General features: G+C 33.4%; 1 protein-coding gene across 1 annotated transcript; it reads right to left on the bottom strand.

The window, feature by feature from the left end:
* Nucleotides 1-3,237: 3,237 nt before the first annotated feature.
* Nucleotides 3,238-13,268, bottom strand: ELOVL4 (ELOVL fatty acid elongase 4). The gene is made up of 5 exons (XM_014541783.1): nt 13,061-13,268; nt 11,671-11,751; nt 8,800-8,971; nt 7,669-7,796; nt 3,238-5,330 (listed from the first exon to the last, which is right to left on the bottom strand). Exons 1-5 carry the CDS (start codon nt 13,220-13,222, stop codon nt 5,058-5,060), a joined length of 816 nt encoding a protein of 271 aa, XP_014397269.1. The 5' UTR covers nt 13,223-13,268; the 3' UTR covers nt 3,238-5,057.
* Nucleotides 13,269-14,714: the final 1,446 nt, after the last annotated feature.

Below are 14,714 nucleotides of genomic sequence, written 5' to 3'. Positions count from 1 at the left end.
CAAAAATTTCATAAGTGCCTCAGACTGACAGAACCCAAATTTGTGAGAGAATCTGAGAAATGTCATTTTTAGTCCTCCAGACACTGTAATACTGGGGAGGGAAGGAGAGTGTATAAAGGGGATAAGATTGGATTTGTAGAGCCAATAAATATCTAGCACACTGACCTACAGAGGGTTTTCTGAAGTGGTTAATATTTAGGGTAGACTCTAGGTGTGAACTCCAAATCTCATCTCTAAAGGTGTTAGAAATTTATTCCCCAAATTCATCTGGCTGCTCTTTTGCCTCACAAGCTCCCATACTCCTTTTCTTTCTGGAGAAAAGACCAGACACCACGGTTACAAGTATGTAATAATGACAGTAATAATTCAAGCATAATGAGAACACTTAAATGTGATGAATAAATACAGCTTTATCGAGCAGTTATTTACTCTTTTGTGACTCTATAACATCATTATTAAATTTTCACTGAGAACTGAACTGAGAAAAATATTTGAAATCCAACTGTATGTTACAGATAATAAACACTAACTATATAACATGCTTATTAAAATGTAAATGCTGAACTTGATTCCAGATTTATTAATCAGAACACAAGCCACATTCAAAGGTGAGGTGTGAATGTCACTAACATAATGCTACCTACCAGGCAAGACTCATAATCTACCCACCCTCTCATTACCAAATAGGTAGGTAATCACTGTTCTTGAAGGACTGGTTCTAGGACAGCTCCTCACAGGGAGGAGAAACTTGGTTAAATATAATGCATCAGGGATGACAAAGGAATTTCAACTGGATGTTTCCTTTTTCCGCACGGCAAATTCAAAGACAAAATATAAAACTGATAAAAAGAGCAAACTAACTGGCTTCTCTAAAATAGCAAAAAAAGGGTTTCAGAGACACCTGGGGACTGATAGAGTACACAAACTGTGCATATGGACTGACAAAATAGTCTCAGTAGTTAAAAATACATACGGAGTGACAAAATACTCTTTAAACTCTTGTAGTTCAATTGGGAAATACCCAATAATTCCAATTTTATCTTTTCAGAAATGGCTGAATTATTTAAACCTTCCACGGTTTTTCATTTAAGAATGGCTTTTAATTTGGACATCGTTTCTATGTACATGTTCAAATACAATGTGACCTTCTGACAGCTTCATAGGATTATTGTAATTAGGTAGATAGGTAGATAGGTATCAGGTGATGTGTTTCAGCATGTATTTATTCTCAGAGGAAATACTTTAAGAACACATTCCCTGGGAAAACCTCACCAATCAGAATGGGAAAAATAAAATTCTAGTTGAATTTCTATTTAAGAACAGATGGATCTCCAAGGAATGGAGGTATGAAGGAAAATTTGTTCACATGTGGACATGTAAATATGACTTTGTGTGGTAAAATGAAAAAGACAAAGGAAAAAGAAGACATAAGATCTGGGCTGTTTTTTGGTTTTTTTTTTTTAACTAGTAGGAAAAAAGTTTAATTTCTCAGGATATAGCAAAGGCTAGACCTGTAAGCCTAGAAGAGCTCCAAGGGGGAATGCAGATCAACCCTTGCCTACCTAAAATTCCTGTGAACCATCTACAGACAGCTTTGACCACCTTCTTCAGCAGGTCACAATGCTCTTTTAGTGATTTATTCTAGAATCCGTCTTCATATGGTAATGGTTCTCGATGTCAATTATAATTTTTAATTTAGATCTTTGAATCCTTCAGGAACATAGAGTTATGTTCCATCCTACTATTTAAAATTTAAATTTAATCCTACTATTAAAACCAACTTCTAATACTTGCATGATTTGTAGAGTTTGGAAACAAGAAATCTGTTTCTATTTCTCGTCCTTTTTACAATTCTACTTCTGGTTCAGGTATCATCTGCCTAAAATACCTAAGATTAAACACGAATTCCAAAATAAAGGACTTGTTCCCCAAGGTTGCTGCATCAAAATTGCTTACATGCAGAGTGGCAGGTGACCAATCTCAGTACACAGGTTTTATGGCTACTGCTACGATGCTGGGCTCCTGTGTATGCAGCTCAGCATCTTGGTGTCTCTCAACTCTGCAGACCTATTGACCCCATCCAGCAGGATCCTAAGTCTAAGTCCCCCTTGTCTGTACTGAGCACCCACTTTACATCCATACATCTGCAGGCATCTTTTTCTCAATAGGACAACTATGAATGCAGCTGGCTGGGATTAAGGCTATGAGGAGGAAAGAGCCGAGAGTGTGAACAGCTCAGCTTGATGTAGCATTTTAATGAAGGTGAGATAAAGTTCAGCATCAATAGTCAATACACAATGCCTAAACTGTCATATTATGAAATGGGTAGGACATCAAAAATCACTTCCACTTCTAGATTCTTTCTTATTTATAGGGCAACTGAGCTGCTTATATGAAACAAACCTGTAAATTAAAATATTCCCAATAAACTACAAAATATGGCAAGATTCCATGTCCTAAAGTGTGAATATAATAATCCATATGAAATAATTTTGAAAGCCCAAAGAGTGTGTAGAAAGAGAGAATGACTAAATTAATAAGCTAATACTGAAATTAGTCATCGGTCAGTGTCCATCAGCAAACAGAGACAAGAGTAACATAGAAAAGGGAAAGAAGAGCTACAGTCATCGACTCTATTGGAAAATGCACTGCCACATGCTTCAGGTATTTCTACTCAGTAAAAATATTTAATAAAATCCCTGCTTTCTATGTAAGAAAACACTTCTGTAGTTAGGGACAAAGTTTTACCAAAAATAGGATGCAATCCTCCTTCAATGACTTTTAGGTATGAAGCATGCATCTTAGTGTGATGGTAGAGATATTATGAAAGCAACTAGAAAAGGTTATACTTATAACATCTTAAAATCATCTCGGATAAGGTACAGTGAGAGCTAAATGATTTACAAATAAGGACACAAGAGCCTCCCCCCACCCCCGCCCCACTGTATTTTTGGCTCAAAAAGAAGTGCATAGAATTTGAAAGTGTTAAAGCTTACATTTGAAATGACGAATGTAAGACTAATTTAGAAAAAAAATATGTTTTGTGTCTGGATCCAAAAGCAACTAATTTTTAAAGTAAAACTATGCTATCATAAATTTTTATCAGAAATTGTAGACATCCAAGTTCTAATTTCATTTCTTTTCTGCATTAGAAATTGGCAGCAGAATTTAGAACTGAAGTGAATAAACACCAATCTAGTAGATAATTTACCTTATAATAAACTGATTAACAAAATGTCATTTTTCCCACAGCAGTATATTTATTGTGCTGAAATCAGGTAGCAGGGAACAAATAGCTCTGGGGAACCAGTACAGAATGTTCACAAAGATTTACAAATCTCTAGTCATTACACACTGAGCAGCAAAAACACAGGTGCTGAATCCTCTTAGACCAAACAACTATATTTGTTGCAAATTTTCTATAATTTTCATGACTGCATACCTTTTGGGGGAAAAGTGTGTAATTTTAATGCACAATAAATATTTTATAGTTTACAAATATTCTGAAATAGTTGGTCTGCACAAACAGCATACATCCTGCACATGCAGTTTTGACATCTTGAGATGCTTAGAAAGATTCATGCTTTCGTTTTTTGTGTGTTTTTTTTTGGGGGGGGGCGGGGGGGAGGTTACATTTTCTCTTCCCATAATGATTCCTGTGCAACACCCTAACAATTTGACCTATGTAATAAGACACTGTACAACTTCTCTTTCTTAGTGAATTTCCAGTTGTTCATTTACATTACATGAAATACTTCATTTGTAAACAGCAAATTTAACTTTCTGGTTCTGACTACTCTCATTTTTATTCGTTTTGTGTCTTAACAATTAACACCTTGTAACAATCAAGCACTGAATTTAATGATTTTTTTTTAGCACCAAGGAGTCAGGAATATTGCACCAAAATGGGTTTACACTTCATATCTAGTTAATAAATAAGATCTTGCAACTCTGTCACAAGAAAAATATCACTCCAAAATTAAACCCATTGAAAGAGAAGAATAGTTTCACAGAAAAATTTGGTGTATGCCCATTTGTAAAAAAGCAAAAAAAAAAAAAAAAATACTCGTGGATTGGATAGTCAATATTAAGATCTACAATAGAGGACTCCTTGATTTTTTTAATTAAAATTTATTTAATTTTAAATGTTCTTTCCAACAGAAGAGGTAGGTATATTTCCACATATGAAAAATCGGTTAACAGCCGCAAATCAAAACATTAGAAATCTGGTAAAAATCAACATACTGTCTCCTAACAGCACATGAATGTAACTATTTATGATGTCACCAATAAAGACATGAGTTGTTTCATGTTCCAATCAGACAATAATCTTAATTTTCATCATGTATTTCTGATAGTCATAGAAATATTGAAAGGCTGCCTTTTCACAAAAACTGTTTCCCGCAGTGATTTGTGCCACAAGTCATGGTGACCTCTGGGTCGCCAGACAGGATTTTACTGTAATTCTTTCTTATTTTCACCAACACCATCATCATCAAGCCTCTAAAAGTCTACAGAGATCATCAGATTTTAAAAATTTAATTACAACCACAAAGGTATATTCAAACCAGAGGTGGAGAGATTCGATCATTCCAGTCAGCAAACGAATTCAAATGTGCAAATTTTAAAGTATCTGCATTTCCAGCTTTGGACCAGCAAATGTATAGTAACTGATTTAATCAGTAGGTAATTAGTAATTTAGCCAAAAAACTTATAAAGACTGTGTTTCTGTGATCATCGGACTGAAGAATAACTGCATGTAAGATACATGAGAAATTTCATGCAATAGACAAATGATGCCTCCAAAGTCACATAACAATTGCTTTGGTCTGGACAACATGAAAGCTAATAAAAAAAAATGTTTAAAATAAAAACTTCATAAATAAAACATCTGGGTATCATAGTTAACACTTTACTCAATCTAAAGGTCACTAATACATAAGAGCACATTTGCCATTTTTCTCCCCACCCCAAACCCTCATTTGCTTGTTTTCCCTGAAATTTTATCTGAAATGGGAGCTTCCTCACTGTCAACAGCAGTTAAGACCTCGTTCAATTTACTCTCCTTTTGCTTTTCCATTTTTCTGCTTTTTGCCATTTTCTATCACCAGTTTTTCTGATTTGTTCACACCATTGGCTGAAATACCATTCACAGCTGTTTTTCCAGTGTTTGATTTTTTAGGCTCATTGTATGTCCGAATGTAGAAGTTGAGAAAGAGAAATATGAAGCTGATTGTGTAGGCAATCAGAGCCCAGTGCATCCACTTCGGGAAGGGGCAATCCGTGTAAAGAGACATTGCTGTGTGTCCAATGGTCACAAAGAACTGAACCTGGAAAACAGAAGCAAATGCATAGCAAACAACTTCAGAATCTTCTAGATAGCTAAGGCAGGCCCAAATTCTGCCACCTTATCCAAAGTTTAATAGTTCTCTGGCTCCCACTCCTGGCTCTTGCTCATTCAGGTAGCTGCTCAAATGCCATCTCCTCAGCAAGGCTTCCTGATGACTAGAACTAAAGTGCCTCCACCCAACCGGCCATTTCAATCTCATTCACCAAAGGGTTTTTGTTTTGTGTGGGTTTTTCCTTTATAAGAATGATAGCTATCTAAAATTGACTTCTGGATCACCCATCTTTCCACTTGTATGTAACTCCAAAGGGCAGTACACTGTTTTGCTATGATGATTCCTGAGTCTTTGGCACAGTGTCCGGACTCAATGAATATCTGTTGGATAATAATCCTATATAATAAAAGCATACTATGCAAATTGTCCCCTCAACAGGGAGTTCTTCTGGGAGTTCGACTGGGGGCAGGGCCAACCGGGGGAAGGGAGGGAGGCCCCGGAAGGCAACTGGCAGCCTCTAGGATCCCTACCAATGCACAAATTTCGTGCACTGGGCCTCTAGTGAATAATATCATCTAATGAGAGAGAATATCAGTGGCCTAAGAGAGTAAAGTAATAGTATTGGAGGCTCTTCAATTTTTGTGTTGCTCCCACATTTTAGATCGATTTCTTTCCACAAAATTGTCAGTAAATTGGTATCTATAGTTTTAAAATGAACTTCTTACAAAATAGCAGACAAGTAATAGGCATTTGAATTAACACTATTCTTTAAAAGCTCTTTGGTAAAATTTAGTAGGTAGTTGAAAATAGTGCAAAAAGAGAGACTCACTTTCAAATTGAAGAATTTTTAAAAGGAGAAAAACCAAAATTAAGATGCTTTTAATTAAGATGAGGCAAATCAGTTTAAATTCTAATATATTAATAAATGAAAGGTTCTCAAAATAAAAATTATGAATTTCATGGTGTTAACCAGTGTTATGTTTTTACAAGATTAGCCTACATGATTATCTGTTGTAAGAACTGGAAATACACTACCCTTCATAAATTAACATCCTATTTGGAATGGACTTTTGTGGTTTCTCTTTAAGGATATCATTATCAGTATTATTATATCAAATATTATTAAAATAATTTATTCCAGGTAAGCCCCAAACTTATATCACACTAAACACTTAAAAAATTTTCCATGGCAAATCCAGATTTTAAGAACTTTTGATTTCACAATGGTTCTTGGACTGGCATCACCGAAAAAGGGTGTGTCTGTGGGTGTGACTGAGTATGGCATCGCTAAAGGAGAGTCAGGTGCAGGCTCCAACAAAATAGGTATCAATAGTTCATGTGATTTTTGTAATCTCTTCATTTTCTTGGGACCACTTACTAATTACTAAGAGAAATAAATTACACAAACTGTATAAACAGCTTACACAAAAACTGAAGGAAGCTTCCTGTAGCATTTTAATTACAAATGAATCCTTCACACCAGCATTCACCAAAAGTTGTGTTTCCTGTTTGGTTAGCCAGCTGTTTGGCAACTTAAAGCAGAGATGGATAATATTTCCAAATGTGATTTCACTGATAAAATTGTGTGCATGCTATGATTAAAGCAAATTATAATAAATTCCAAGGCTTGAAGAATACTACCAGGTTGGTCTGGGTTTCCAGTTTCATTACTGGGCTAGTGCCTAGCTCTGAATGTTACACTGAAGCACCCAAATGCTATATGAAGTCCTACTGGGGTATGTGCTGAAAACTGTCTGCTCCAAAGACTAGCAATTGAAAATAGCTAGCTCTGCTCTCCGAGGAATTGGTGTTAGAGAAATAAGAGGAGTTCTCCAGTCCTTGTTCCCTTCCTTTACCCCAACCCTTTCTTGGCTCTATGCCTTTTCTTCAACTTTTATTCTAAATGTATGGGATTTGTTAACAATTACTGAAAACTGGAACAGCAAACAGGATGAAGAGAAATAATATTTTAAGTAAATATTTTTAAAATCACCTAAGAGTTATATTATTTTTCTAGACATATATGAGTCTATGTACTTTGTGGTGTGCTTAGATCTTTACTCATCCACTTCACAGATATTTATTTGTAAAGAATATTCTCTTAGACAAGAGCTAGTCTAGTCTTTTAAAGACATTTAAAAAGCAAGTGGCCATAACCCATAAGTCTATGAACAGGTAGCTCAGAGCCAAGCAACCTCAACTCCCAAAGCTGGCTCATAGAGTTGAATTTGTAATAGAAAATTGTCAAAAATCACTCAGCACTTTACAATAAACTCAAACATGTTCAGTGTTGTGCCAGAAGAAACTTTAGAAGCATTTAACTCACCAGCTGCAACATGGTCAGGTATCGTTTCCACCAAAGATACTTCTGAATCCATGGGCCAAATGCAGTTAGCCCATAGTATGAGTACATAATCACATGAATGAAGGAATTCAGCTGGGCTCCGAAAAATGCTTTAAAAAAAGAGGAAATTACAAGATATAGAAAATTTTATTGGTCAATAAACTATTTGGATATGAAACAAATGAGTCTACTTTATTTCCTAACAATCTTGAGTAAAGATTAGGAATAAATGTTGTAAAATAGTACTATTGAAAAGCTTTCTCGTCAGAGCATGCTAGATATTTTTAATGTTTACACTCAGGCTTTTAACATATAAAAAAATGGATGTTCTTCAAATGCAAAGGACTTTCAAAATAGTGAGCTTCCAAGTGGGGTACTCCAGTAGTTTAAGTGGGCCCCAATATAGAATTACCTGTATTACTTTTCATCCTATTATTCTTGAGGGGGGAAGTCATGGTACAAATAATGGTTTAAGTAAATTTTCAAATGTCTCATTATTGCCTTTAGATGTGCCAATATAAGTACCTACAAAAATATTTCTTAGGCTTCTAAATAATTTTAAGTGAGGTGAACTGTACTATAATGTCTTGTACCATGGGTCCTCATCAGAGGAATGTAAATCATCTTCAATCTACAGGCATCTGAAAAGCTAGAGGCAGATCTTAGCCAAACTATGAATTCAGATTATCTTTAACATTAACAAAGCAATATATAATTTCCTTTGGGTAAGAATCAACATGCTGATTTTAAGGCATATTTTAGAGCAGGAGTGGGCTCTTGGCTTGAACTGGAATGGAGCCTTCAGACTGAGAAGCTATATCTTGATATCCTTTGGATGAAAACTACTAGAACTGCTCCCCATCAAAATATTATTTTCTACATTTATAATTATTTTATGCTCATCTCTGGGGCAAATCTTTAGTGTTAAAGTAGTCACAGGCAAAAAGCTAAAGCTTTACTTTCTTCAAATTTCTTTACAATGAAATTAATACAGAAATAATCATGAAAGCAAGTTAAATTATGGACCAACTCAAATTCCCAGGTTCTCATTACTTTCCATCCAACATATTTACATAATTTAATAAATGCAGATATGTTTCTGAAAGTGCTCACCTTGTCCCCCTGCGACCCACTTAATTCCAATCCACCACAATGTAAACATTGTACAGTGATGATATACATGAAGGAAAGAGACTTGGTTGTTTTTCTTCCTTAGGATAAAAAACACTGTGTCCAAATACTCAATTCCTTTAGACACAAAGTACCACCACAGAGCAGCAGCTATCTGTATAAAGAAAGAAAAAGCATTATTATTGGTATCATCATATAGTTTTCTACTCATTGTATATAAGTCCTAAATAATTTTCACTACACAACATGTACGAGGAATGAAATCATTTTTGCTTAAGAAGGTGTGAAATCTAGGCATCTATCCATGGGGGAAAAATGAGAAAGACAAGAGTCCAAACCTGTTTCTACTCTGTACTAACAATATAGAAAATATTTTATGATACATAGCTGGATCCACGTAGTACCAAACTGCTGTAGTACCAAGAGCTGTAAATACATTCACATTGCTATGTTTTTCAATTTGGTAAAGAAACTAAGGCATTTATTTTGTATAGGTACATTGCACTTCAATCGTTCATGCTTAGTCTATATTATACTTTATATTCTTGTAAGTACGTTTATGGATAGCAACCATCTCTGTTAGTGTCTATCTCTCTCTCTCTCTTTCTTTCACTTTAACACATGCAACAAAGTACCTAATCACAGAAGTCTGCATTAGGCAGTAAAATCTTTAAAATGGCAGATTAAAATAAATAAACAGAAACAACAAACATTTCCTAGGTCATAAATATAATCCTGCTTACATAAATAAGTCTTTTCTTTGGGGGGCTCTAATTAAGACACCAGATGGTACAGAAAGATTACTATACTGCTAAGATTAAGGAGCCAAGGATCCAGTGAGAGGTGACCTCTGTATATATGTTTCAAAGTATTTTAAAGAATTCTATTATAACAGAAGCCTAAACTCAACTTTTTATGTCAAGTACTTTTTATGATATGTGCCCTAGGGAGTACCTAACTGAATAAACCTTTGTGTGTCAGGTGTTGTCTAACAGATTCATTCATAGGCTTAGATGTTTTAGAGTTAATAGATCCCTTATTTTATCCCTGCACCTGTTGGATATCATGGGGTTTTGGTTGTTTGTTTTTTCTTTTGAAAAACAAAATTACATAAAGTGTGGGCCAAAGAGAAAATAAAATCTTTTATTTACAGGTTGAGAATTATTCACTGAATTTGTTTGCGTAATAATATGGTTAAAAATAGGCTTAAAATAGTTAACTACTCTCAGCAACACAATATATTTAATATTCACTATTATGTTAGTACCTTAAAATAAAGTAACCATTTTGGCATAGTAAACTTTATCTAGAAGGTAAAAGATAATGCCTTATCCTCCCCCCAAAAAAACTGGGCCTCTAAATTAGCCACAATTTATGAATAGTAATAAATAATTCCTATCTTTCATTTGTAAACTGTATTAGATACCTTTGAATAGCTACATCAAAGTGAAAAGTGATACTTCTTGGCTACATAACAACAAATACAAAAACAAGTCTCTGAGTAAAATATTTATTCTACTACATCTAATATTAAGAGGAGAAGAGACAGGGAGGAAAATTTCACATGCAATCTGCTGCGAATCTCTGGTTCTCTCTCCTCCTAGTTTACAGTCTCACAATAGCTAATTTCTTGAAGAAGTGACTAGTTATGCAGGCCAGGGCGGTATTTTAAATCTTTATCCTAAAAATATTAGTTTGTTGTTTCACCCAAGGGGTTTTTCTAAGTGCAGTCCTAAAAGAAAGCAAGTTAAACACTTTTTCCTTTTCTTCTCCCTGAAGAGGTTCTCTGACAATATCGTTATCAGAAAAAAATTCTTTCCTAGCCAAGAAATCTAAATGAGGTACTCCCCTCATCCTTTTCAGTCATACCACAGGTCTGATTTTCTTGCTACCCATTTGTTACATGACTATTGTTTGCCTCTGCCACCCTTCACAAGAATGTCAACTCCATAAAGGCAGGGTTCCCCTGTCTTTTCCGTGTCTTCAGTGCCCCTCACACTATCTGCATATGACTGATATTCAGTACACATATGTTAAATGAATAAAACGAATTATGACAACCAAAGGGGTGATTTTTTTCATCGACACATAAATCTTCTAATAAGGAAATGAAGGCATGGACATACCATAGTAAGTACATTAAAGCAGTTTGATCTTGGATCTTGATGAATATTGCTATTTATATTATCCAACCCCAATTCCAAAAAGCTAGTGTTTTCAAGGGAAGCTACTACATATCACATTATTACTACGTATATTACATGTAACATAAAACATATAATATGTTTACATGTTTTATGTGTATATATCTTTAAATATGAACCACAAACACAAGAGCAGTTTGATAAATACTTAATAAAATAACTATTCTTTTTTCCATTTGAATAAAATGATAAATTTATTAATGTAGGTGATTGGAAAGTAAAATATGATAACATTCTATTACTATTGGTTTATTTTTCTGCAAATATAATAAAAACTGAGTCTATACCTATAAAAATTGTGGTATACTATAAAACATGTTTTTCCTCAGACTTTCTTAACAAAAAATTAGAATCTCTTTATGAATTTCTATTCTTGACCAAAAACAATGAAAATCTAAAATATCTTTACATTAAGCATAGAACTTTTTTTAAAGTACTGCAATCTAGTAACCCAACAAGTATTCACACTCACACACCAAATGAAAAACACGGTAGGTAAGAAAACAGATTTTTAATTATGTACTTGAAAAAAATAGCTTTACTGACACAAAACAATCCAGTACACTTCTACCACTATATAAAAGTATGTTTTTCACAGACTGGGGACTATAAAATTAAATCTTCTGTGGTTAAGAGTTAATGTACTTACCCTGACTTCATTAACATTATCAGAATAATCCACACTCTGGCAAATATAGCTATATCCTGCTCTATAGGATGCCGTGAATAACTGGAAAAAAGGGGAATAACATTTGGAGTAAAGTTTTAGTAGATACAGCATTTAAGAGCCCTAAATACAATATGAAATCTTTGAAATTATTTTTAAAAGTAATATTATCTAAAATATTTCAAATGCATTAAATATTTAATGTGTTGGAATATTTACAATTTACTGTCTCAATTTTCTGAAATTTAGAATAAATTAAAAATCACATGTAACTTTTGGACTAAGACATCAATTCTATTTACTTCATAATATTAAGAGAAATTTTGATTGACCATTCCTCAGATCTAAGAGTTGTACTGATTTTTATTCTTGATCTCAAGTGGTTTGTATCTAACAAATTAGGTAAAAGTACCAAATAAATAAAAGGTTTTTACCAAGTTGAGATTCCGTAGCCTAAGTTGTCAATTAAAGAATTTGCTAGTGCCAAGAAAAGTATACAATGATTAGTAGCAATAGTTGTATAACAGTGAACTCATTTTACCTTCAATCCAAATTACAATGACATTATATAATAGGATTTAATTTGAAATTGGTATTTTACATCTGCATAGTTTGATCAGTTACGAACCTGAAACTGCTGAGTAAGAATTACAAATAAATATGTGCAACTATTTACTGAGTACTTAATATGTGCTAAATACTATGCAAAAGTTACTTCACTTTTATCTCTGATACCCTAGGCAGTGATGGCGAACCTTTTGAGCTCGGCGTGTCAGCATTTTGAAAAACCCTAACTTAACTCTGGTGCCATGTCACATATAGAAATTTTTTGATATTTGCAACTATAATAAAACAAATTTTTATTTTTTGATATTTATTTTATATATTTAAATGCCATTTAACAAAGAAAAATCAACCAAAAAAATGAGTTCGCGTGTCACCTCTGACACGCATGTCATAGGTTCGCCATCACTGCCCTAGAGGTAGGTATTTCCCCCATTTGTGGGAAAATGAGTCTCAGAAAAATTAAATAATTTCCAATGTCAGAATAACTCATAAGGGTTATTTTAGAACACAGTCTGCCTACTTCAAAATTTCCTTTTAAACACTTGTCCTATACCTTATGTATGTTTTATATTTTTGTTATCCAAAAATGGAAAATGTCAGTAATGTAAAATTTACTTTTAGAGCAAACTCGTGGCCCACGGGCCGCATGCCTCGTTTGTTTGGCCCGTGTTAGTCTCTGAGTTTAACATGCTTGCGAGTAACTAAGGTACTTTGTGGTACAATGTTACAATGATGGTTTTACATATTCTCTTTTTTAAATTTCCAATAACCCAGGGGAATTATAAAGTGAGTTTAGTAAACGTACCTCTCTGAAGATAAAAAGATTAAGCAAAACCATCCCAAAATTATAGACAATGAGTACTAAGCGCATCTGAAAAGGTTCTCTGGCCTTCATCCACTTTGGGCCCAGCCACACGAACAGGAGATAAAGAGTACTTATACAAAGTGTAGGCCATGGAGACTGCATTAGAGGCCAATTTTCCACACGTTTATCTACAGGGAGAACAAAATAACATAAAATTCATTAAACAATATGTTTTATAAAATGAATATTTTAGGAATTGTGTTTCAACTTGGCTTTCCTAAATTGACCAAATACAGATCATTGTCCTCTGAGTCCCAACAAAAATACATGACATAAAAACCAAAGAAACAAGACTAAGTCTCGTGAGCAGCTTTTGAAAACGAAGTTTTGTTACATATGTCACATGTTAGGTTTTACAGAGAACCTAGAGAACAGAGACAAGAAATAAAGCTTACTAAAAATATAGGACAAACTTGGGATGAGATGAGAAGTTAATGAGACACTTCATAGACAGAAAAATACTTTATGGAGAAACTTGTCTTCCATATTAAATGTGAAATTTATCAGTGCAGTTTGGAAGTTGCTCCCTCCTATGTTTAAGACAGGAAAGAATTAGTAAACTGAAGAGGTGTGGAGCAATAAAAGCCATTTCCTGGGATATTTCTGGATACTGAAGACAAAAGTAGTTATATTTGGGATATTAACTTAGAGATCATTACAGTTCTATAATTTATTTAAATGGTAATCATCATATTCAAGAAATTTTTCCAAAATTTTCCTTGAGAACATGAATCTATTTTTTTACCCATAAACATAACCAATTTATAGTTTTTCTCTAAAGCTATAAATTATTTACTTTACATATGTGTAAATATATATATAACACACTATTTCATTTAAAATAAATAAAGTGTCCTTAATATTGAAATAGGCATCCATGAATCAATTTTACAATAGTTCTGCCAGAAGTAAAATATTTCTAAGACAAGCATGAAAATGAAATATGCGGTTAACAAAAATTAATTTTCTAATACATTTTAAGAAGATATTGAAATTAAATTTTATATTTCTAAAAGTTAAACAGCATTTAAAAGATTGTGAAACTAATGTCTAATTTATTCTTGGTAAAACAAAGCATTTCTATGTTCTATTTTCAGGAATATTATATACTTTTAAAATAGTAAAAAAAAAAAAATTCTACCTTTTAGCCAGTTCCCAAAGCTAACCAAAATAAATTTAATTTACTTGCTCATTACAATGTCCCGTATTTTAAACTGTCCATTTTAATGAAACTATATATTAATTATATTTCAAAATATTTTAGTTAAAACTAAATGAATGTTTTTATATACTGTCAAAAGAAAAAAAGATTCAAGACATAAAACACAAATGGAACAATATTTAATCACAGTCTCCAAAGTCAGGAAGTAATATAATAACTATGGTTTCTATAAAATAAGAGTTGCTATAAAGGTAGAATAGTGACTTGAAAGAAAACAAATATGAGAACAAGAAAAACTGACTTTATTTCATAGCTTATAGGAAGTCTATTATCTGTCTATTCATGGAAATTATGGTTCTACCACTTGAATTAGAACGTATTCCAGACTTAAACTAAAATACTTAAAAGGACAGGAGAGAGAGTAAATCTCTC

The sequence above is a fragment of the Myotis brandtii genome, unplaced genomic scaffold (assembly GCF_000412655.1).
Source record: "Myotis brandtii unplaced genomic scaffold, ASM41265v1 scaffold2790, whole genome shotgun sequence".
Lineage (NCBI taxonomy): Eukaryota > Metazoa > Chordata > Mammalia > Chiroptera > Vespertilionidae > Myotis > Myotis brandtii.
The sequence above is the reverse complement of the archived record's forward strand: the minus strand, read 5'-3'. Positions and strand labels throughout refer to the sequence as shown.

Coding starts and splice junctions, on each gene's coding strand:
- ELOVL4 (XM_014541783.1), bottom strand. CDS start 13,222: ATGCAGTCTCCATGGCCTACACTTTGTATAAGTACTCTTTATCTCCTG. Junction 8,972..11,670: donor ATAATGTTAATGAAGTCAGG/GTAAGTACATTA, acceptor TTCTTTATACAG/ATAGCTGCTGCTCTGTGGTG. Junction 5,331..7,668: donor ACCTGACCATGTTGCAGCTG/GTGAGTTAAATG, acceptor TCTGTTTTCCAG/GTTCAGTTCTTTGTGACCAT.